Source organism: Hipposideros armiger, unplaced genomic scaffold, assembly GCF_001890085.2.
Source record: "Hipposideros armiger isolate ML-2016 unplaced genomic scaffold, ASM189008v1 scaffold_33, whole genome shotgun sequence".
Classification (NCBI taxonomy): domain Eukaryota; kingdom Metazoa; phylum Chordata; class Mammalia; order Chiroptera; family Hipposideridae; genus Hipposideros; species Hipposideros armiger.
In genome coordinates, this window is record NW_017731383.1 from 1,005,809 (window position 1) to 1,013,555 (window position 7,747).

The 7,747-nt window shown below is 64.2% G+C and overlaps 1 protein-coding gene across 5 annotated transcripts in view; it reads left to right on the plus strand.

Moving 5' to 3' along the window:
• The window catches only part of ELFN1 (extracellular leucine rich repeat and fibronectin type III domain containing 1), a 105,295-nt gene extending 99,958 nt beyond the window's left edge, over nucleotides 1-5,337 (plus strand). For all 5 annotated transcript variants that reach the window (XM_019637591.1, XM_019637595.1, XM_019637592.1 and 2 more), the window contains one exon: nucleotides 1,877-5,337. In XM_019637591.1, coding sequence (XP_019493136.1) covers nucleotides 2,169-4,634 — 2,466 coding nt within the window. In that variant the 5' untranslated portion in view covers nucleotides 1,877-2,168 and the 3' untranslated portion in view covers nucleotides 4,635-5,337. The remainder of the gene's footprint in view (nucleotides 1-1,876) is intronic.
• The last annotated feature ends 2,410 nt before the right edge of the window (nucleotides 5,338-7,747 follow it).

Sequence of the window (7,747 nt, forward strand, 5' to 3'; positions counted from 1 at the left end):
CCCAGACAGAAGCACAAATTCCTAGACTGTCACTGCTGGGGGGGGACCCGTGGTGGCAACAGTGGGCCTGGCTGGACCTTGGTGGTGCCATTCACCCACACACGTGAATGTGGGTGCCACCACGTGTGTGCGGAATACACATTCCCCCTGTGCACGCAGACCTGTGTGCACACAGGCGGACCCAGCACATGTGTGGGAACCCATGGGCACGCAGGCCCACAGGTACGCATCCCACGGTGCGGGAGCTCCGGGCCCTGGGCCAGCCCGGCAGCGGCTCAGTGACCACTGTCGTGGGGACGGGCCCTGGGCGTGGGGGCAGGGAGAGGCGGGGAGCCCTGGAGCCCGCCCCCTCCTGCCAGCGCCTTGCCTGTGATGAGGGTTCTTTAGGCCCTGTAATCCTCCTTAACTTGACTTTGGGTTATTTTGAGCAAGAGATTAGAGGTGATTATGATCAGCTTTACTGAGGCGCCACACTTCCTGGGGGGCCGGCTGCTCCCCGCACCCTGCTGGAGGCTGGGGCAGGAGTCAGCCCCCACCAGCCCCGGGCTGAGCGGCTCGAGGCCTCAGGAGCCCCAGGGGACAGAAATCGCAGCATTTGCCAGGTTGTCCTGGGTGGATGGGCAGGCAAGCAGGTGCTATGAGATGGTGACAGAAAGGAGCCCAGAACACCCCCCACGGGATTGTCGGTTTTGTGTCACAAGCCAGACCACACAGGGACCCCAGCTTCCAGTTAGCAGGCGCCCTCCTTTGGGGAGAAAACCCAAGCCTACTTGCCTGGCCCCCGGAGCCATTTCAGACTGCACCCAGAGAGCCAGTCTTGACTGAATGTCACGCAGCAACTCCGGCCAAGCCCAGGGTGGGTTCCACCACGGCCGCCAGGGCCTCTCCCCAGCCCCAAGCCCATCTGACCTCTCCCCCTCTTTAAATCAGAAACAGGGTCTGCCTTGGGCGCCAGATCAAAACCGTTCTTTATGAAGTTTCCAAAGGGGAAAATCTATTTCACATCATACGTCTTTCTCCTAATTTAAGCCGCCTCAGTGCAGACTAGCTGCAAACGTCAATATCAGTGCCATGCACTCAGCTGGCCGCTCGCCAGGCCACAGAGCAGTTACAGAGGCCACTGTAAATCCAAATACTAACAAGCAAACACACACCCATTCGTCTGTCCTGCGGGAAGAAGACGTGGGCCGAGCGGTGACACCCGCAGACTGGGGTCCTCCTGTCGGGCGGGGGGCCCTGGAGGAGCAGAAGCCCAGGGCCAGGTCCAGCCACGTCTCCCCACACACAGCCTGGCTCCTGCCTGCGTGGTCCCCACAGTCACATCCTGGGCTCCTTGCAGGTGCAAGGGGCAGAGGGCCAGGTGCTTTGACAGGCGGGAGGGGAAGGGTCATTGTGGGAGGGGAAGGGTCAGGTCCTTCTCTGAGCCTGAGGAGACCGCGGGGAGCCTGGCAGAGCCCCCGACATGGGGTGGGGAAGCCTCCGGGTCCCGGACCAGGTGGAAAGCCGCAGAGACCATCGAGCTGGCTCACTGGGGAAACCGAGGACCAGAGTGGCACAATGTGCCCAGGCCATGCCACAGGACAGCTCAGCCCCAGGGCCTGGCCTTCCTAGATGCCTGTCTGGTGTCTCCAGAGAGTCACTGGAGGGGAGCTCAGAGCACCCCCTGCAGGCGGCTGCAGTGCTGTGGCCTGGCCCTGGGAGCAGACAACCCGGCCTGCAGGAGGCGGGGCAAAGCGTCCCGTCACTGGTCACTCACCAGCTGTGTGACTTCAGGCTTTCCCAGGCCGCTCGGCTCAGCTGGTGCAGACCCACACCTGACCCTGGGGCCTGGGAAGCCCAGCCACCACCTGACCGGCTCTCCTTTGTCTTGCCGCAGGAGCCGCTGAGCTGGAGGTGCAGGGTGGAGCTGTCCGGACACCCAGGCCGATGGGCAGGGAAGCCATGGTGCTGCCAGGACACGGCGGGCGGACGACGAGAGGCGGCTGGCAGTGAGGGGGCGCATTCCCCCCCAGCTCTCGCACTGTGGGACCATGCAGCTTGGGACAGGACGCCCCTGAGCGTGTGGGCACTGTCCCCTCCCGCCCCTCCTTCCCTCCAGGGGCTGCGGCCCAGCCCCCCACCCAGCACCCCTGGGCAGGCTGAGCGGGGTCTCCGCGAGGGCAGACCCCATGGCTGGGAGCCGGTGGGGTGTGCTGTGGGTGTGCGTGACGGCGGCTGCCCTGCTGCACGCGGGCGGCCTGGCCCGCGGTGACTGCTGGCTGATCGAGGGCGACAAGGGCTTCGTGTGGCTGGCCATCTGCAGCCAGAACCAGCCGCCGTACGAGGCCATCCCGCAGCAGATCAACAGCACCATCGTGGACCTGCGGCTGAACGAGAACCGCATCCGCAGCGTGCAGCACGCCGCGCTCAGCCGCTTCGGCAACCTCACGTACCTGAACCTGACCAAGAACGAGATCACCTACATCGAGGACGGTGCCTTCTCGGGCCAGTTCAACCTGCAGGTGCTGCAGCTGGGCTACAACCGGCTGCGCAACCTGACGGAGGGCGTGCTGCGCGGCCTGGGCAAGCTGGAGTACCTGTACCTGCAGGCCAACCTCATCGAGGTGGTCACGCCCGGCGCCTTCTGGGAGTGCCCCAACATCGTCAACGTGGACCTTTCCATGAACCGCATCCAGCGGCTGCACAGCGCCACTTTCGCGGGCCTGTCCCGCCTGTCGGCCTGCGAGCTGTACAGCAACCCCTTCTACTGCTCCTGCGAGCTGCTGGGCTTCCTACGCTGGCTGGCGGCCTTCACCAACGCCACGCACACCTACGACCGCATGCAGTGCGAGTCGCCGCCGCACTATTCCGGCTACTTCCTGCTGGGTCAGGGCCGGCACGGCCAGCGTAGCATCCTTACCACGCTGCAGTCCGTGTGCACCGACGGCGCCTATGCGGCTGAGCCCCGCCTGGTGCCCGAGCGGTCGCCGCCGGGCCGTGTGCCACCCACACCGCCGGAGCCCAGCGACGCCCCTTGTGCCGCGGACGAGTGCTTCTCCGGCGACGGCACCACCCCGCTGGTGGCCCTGCCCACACTGGCCACCCAGGCCGAGGCACGGCCCCTCATCAGGGTCAAGCAGCTGACACAGAACTCGGCCACCATCACGGTGCAGCTGCCCAGCCCGTTCAACCGCATGTACACACTGGAGCATTTCAACAACAGTAAGTCGTCCACTGTGTCCAGGCTGACCAAGCCCCAGGAGGACATCCGCCTGACCAACCTCTACACGCTCACCAACTACACCTACTGCGTGGTGTCCAGCAGCTCGGGGCTGCACCACAACCACACCTGCCTCACCATCTGCCTGCCCAAGCCGCCCAGCCCGCCGGGCCCCGTGCCCAGCCCCTCCACGGCCACCCACTACATCATGACCATCCTGGGCTGTCTCTTTGGCATGGTGCTGGTGCTTGGCGCCGTCTACTACTGTCTCCGCAAGCGCAGGCACCAGGAGGAGAAGCACAAGAAGGCGGCCGCCGCGGCCGCAGCCAGCAGCCTCAAGAAGACCATCATCGAGCTCAAGTATGGGCCGGAGATGGAGGCGCCCGGCCTGGCCCCACTGTCCCAGGGCCCGCTGCTGGGCCCCGAGGCCGTGACCCGCATCCCGTTCCTGCCGGCAGCCGCCAGTGAGGTGGAGCCGTACAAGCTGGCGGAGAGCGAGACGCCCAAGGCCAGCAAGGGCACCTACATGGAGGTGCGCACCGGGGAGCCGGCGGAGCGCAGGGACTGCGAGCTGGGCCGGCCGGGTCCCGACAGCCAGGGCTCGGTGGCCGAGATCTCCACCATCGCCAAGGAGGTGGACAAGGTCAACCAGATCATCAACAACTGCATCGACGCGCTCAAGTCCGAGTCCACCTCCTTCCAGGGCGGCAAGTCTGGCGCCGTGTCCACTGCCGAGCCGCAGCTGGTGCTGCTGTCCGAGCCGCTGGCCAGCAAGCACGGCTTCCTGTCGCCCGTGTACAAGGACACCTTCAGCCACGGCCTGCAGCGGCACCACAGCGTGGAGGCGGCCCCTGGGCCCCCACGCGCCAGCACCTCGTCCAGCGGCTCCACGCGCAGCCCCAGGGCCTTCCGCGCCGAGGCCACCAGCGCGCACAAGGTCGCGGCCACCGAGGCCAAGTACATCGAGAAGAGCTCACCCGCTGCCGACGCCATCCTCACTGTGACACCCGCCGCCGCTGTGCTGCGGGCCGAGGCCGAGAAGAGCCGCCAGTACGGCGAGCACCGGCACTCGTACCCGGGCTCCCACCCTGCCGAGCCGCCCGCGCCACCGGCGCCCCCACCCCATGAAGGCCTGGGAGGCCGCAAGGCGTCCATCCTGGAGCCTCTGACGCGGCCGCGGCCCCGCGACCTGGCCTACTCACAGCTGTCCCCACAGTACCAGCACCTGAGCTACTCCTCCAGCCCCGAGCACAGCTGCAGGGCCCCCCACAGCATCTGGGAGCGCCTCCGCCCCAGCCGCCGGCGGCACAGGGACCACGAGGAGTTCCTGGCCGCCGGCCACGCGCTGCGCAAGAAGGTCCAGTTCGCCAAAGACGAGGACCTGCACGACATCCTGGACTACTGGAAGGGCGTGTCGGCCCAGCACAAGTCCTGAGCCCCCAACTCGTGATGCCCACGGGACCAAAAAGGACACAAGCCCCACTGCAGCTCTTTGTAACCCAGAGACTGTCACACGTGTGTCTCTCTCTCTCTCTCCCTCTCTCTCCCTCTCTCTCTCTACACACACACACACACACACACACACACACACACACACACACACGGCAGCACTGGGGCCCCACGTAGAAAGCAGGGAGGGGGCGCAGACACTGACAACAGCAAATGGACCGTGGCCACGTGCACGGACCTGCCCTGAGACCGTCTCACTGGTGTGAGCGGCCTGTCCACACACACGCACACGCACACACAAGGGACTTCGGAAAACTGTGTCTTAGGGATGGGGGTGGGGGAGGGGAATTTGTTTTTCAGTATCTTTCCTCTTGATTCTTCTCTGCCTATCTTTTCCTCTCTATTTTCTTCCTTTTTTTTTTTTTAAAAAAAAAACAACAGAAGTAAAGTTCTCTTAAAAATTAAGACATAAAACACCAGACGTGGGGAGCATGGCCACCTGGCTCCTCGCATGATCTCCGTCCGTGGTTTCCTGTGGACTCTGTTCAGTCTGTGTCTTCAATGCCACCTCTGGAGGTCACCAAAGAGGGGATCGTGAAAGCAGGCGGCCAAGTGGCGTCTGGGAGGCCCTGCCGCCCTGGGGGACTCACGGGGGGAGGGGTGTGCCTGCGGACGGCTGGGGTGGCTGGGGGGACGTGGGCTGGGAGTGGGATCCAGCCCAGTTGCCGCTGTACACTGTTGTCGTCCTACTGTACAGAAAAAATATTTCTATATTTGCAATGTTTGCTGTAAAACGAGAAAGAGAAGAAAGGCTATGTCTACTAAAAAAAAAAACTCTGTGTAGGAAAAAACCCAAATACTTGTTTGTACTGGGTTTTTACTGTGGGATTTAGGGAAAGATTTGGGGTTTCTTTAGTGTCTGGTTAAGGGGGTGATTTTACTAATGTGGGCCTTGGGATGGGCTCCGGTTACAGGTGGGTCACCACTGAGCTCTCATCCCGAGAGAACAGAAGTGACCCCGGGCGGGGGGTACACGAGAGCCCGTGGGAGGGGGAGCAGCCAACACGGGGTTGGACAAAGTCCAGTGGCTTTGAGAGGCGGCGTGGACGGGTCAGAAAGGAGCTGAGGGAGGCGTGAGTGGGTGTGCAAGAGGCGCCTGGGGTTGTCCCCGAGGCCACGTGTGTCTGTGTGTCTGTGGCCAGGTGCGTGCAGAGCCAGGACGTGAGTGGGCTTGTGGGCAGCCAGCGGTGACGGTGTGGATGGTGTGGGTCGTGTGTGAGTGGGGTGAGCTTGAGAGGGCTGGAGGGGGCGTTGCGGGGGGTGGTCTCCTGCGATGGCTGGAGCCCCACCTTCAGGAAAAGTGCCCTGAGACCCCCCCATACTGCAGGCCCTGGGGATGCTGGCGCCCTGAGCCAGCCTCTCGGCCCCGCGTACCATCCCCTGCCCAGCCTGGCGTGGCCCCAAAGTCACAGCGAGCGGTTTGAGGGCACCTGGGCCCAGACTCCCAGGGACGACAGTCCCTCTCCAGTGCCTTGTGCCCCCAGAGCCACGTCCCCTCGTCCTGCCCTCGGGCCGGAGCCAGAGCAATGCTTTGAGGGTGAGTTGTCATTTCTGGGCCCTTCGTCCACCTATCAGCAAGGTCGGGGCCCTGTGCCCACCCCCAGCCTTGGGTCCTACAGACCTGCCTTCTCCTGGGGGCGGGGAGGGCGCGTAACTCTGGCCCGGGTCGCCCCCCCCAAAAGCCCCCACCCCAGCCCCTCCATCCAGGGCAAAGCCCTTCCCAATCTAAATGTCTGACAAAGACCCAGTAAAGCACGAGTGGGGGCTGGAACTGAACCCCAGAGGCCATGGGGAGCATTGAGAGACACTAAGCGGGAACAGAGATGGTGGCAGGTTCTCAGGGTCTGGTGGGTTCCTGGGAACGGACGGGGTGGCCCAGCCCGACTCAGCAGGGGCAGGGAGAGGTGGCAGAGCCGTGGGCTGGCGTGGGGCCTCCCGGAGGGCGTTACACAGTAACTTGGCCGCAGTCCTGGCCGTGGGACGTAAGCAGGGCCAGGCTGCCTCAGCCAGCTGCTCCTTGTCACTGAGGAGATAAAATTGGCTATTTACAGGGAACTGGAGACTGAGGGGCACGGGACAGAGGTTCCCGCCCAAGGTAAGGGGCAACTGGCCGGACAGGCCCGATGTGTGAGGGACACGCTGAGAGCACAGCCATCAAGCACCCAGGCGAGAGGCAAAGACCTGGAGAGGGGCATGGGAACAGGGGAGCGTGGGGTCCTGAGTGGCCAAGTGTCCCCGCTCCAGAAGCCCAGCCCTCCCCGGACACCCAGGCTGGACAGAGGCGGCGCTCACCGCCCAACACCAGGCCGTCCTGGGGACACAGACACGTGTCGCTGTGCCCTTGCTTGAAAGAATTGACAAGAGTGGACACGTACAGAAGACGTACGTAGTCATCAAGTCCCTGCTGTGTGCAGGGCTCTGCGCCAGTCACTACATGGAGCCCGGAGAGGGACTCCCCCATCAAGGGGCTCCTGGGCTAGCAGGGCACTCGGGGCAGAGGCAGGTGACCAACTCGGTGGCCGGGGACGGGAGAGCCTGGCGGGCTTCCTGGGCATGGTGGTTGGTCTGAGAAGGGGGACTGACAGGAAGGAGGGGTGGAGGTTACCAAGTGCGGAGAGGTCAGCGTCCCTGTGGGCGCCAGCCGAGCTGAGTGCAGGACGGAGGAAACGGACTCGGGAGCGCCCTGCCCGGGCTGGACCTGGCGCCCAGCCTCCTGGGGGCAGCCCCACAGCACAGCTCTTGTTGTTCTGAGAAGGGGTTTGGGGCCCAAAGCGTGGGCTCACACCCAGCTGCGTGGCCACAGTGAGCGGATGACCGCTCCCCCGCCTCCGCGGCACTGGGTCACTGAGTTCAAATGGCACGTGGGCCAGAGGGTACAGGTGACATGGTGGGTAGGTGCCAGTGTCAGTTACCTGTGGGCCCGGTCACTCTGCACACCACCCAACCCCCACACACGCCGTTGCTCACATGCCAGCCTGCCCACTCATCGGGGTGGCTGGTGGGGACCTGGGCACTGGGGGGACTGAGTTTTGCTCCACC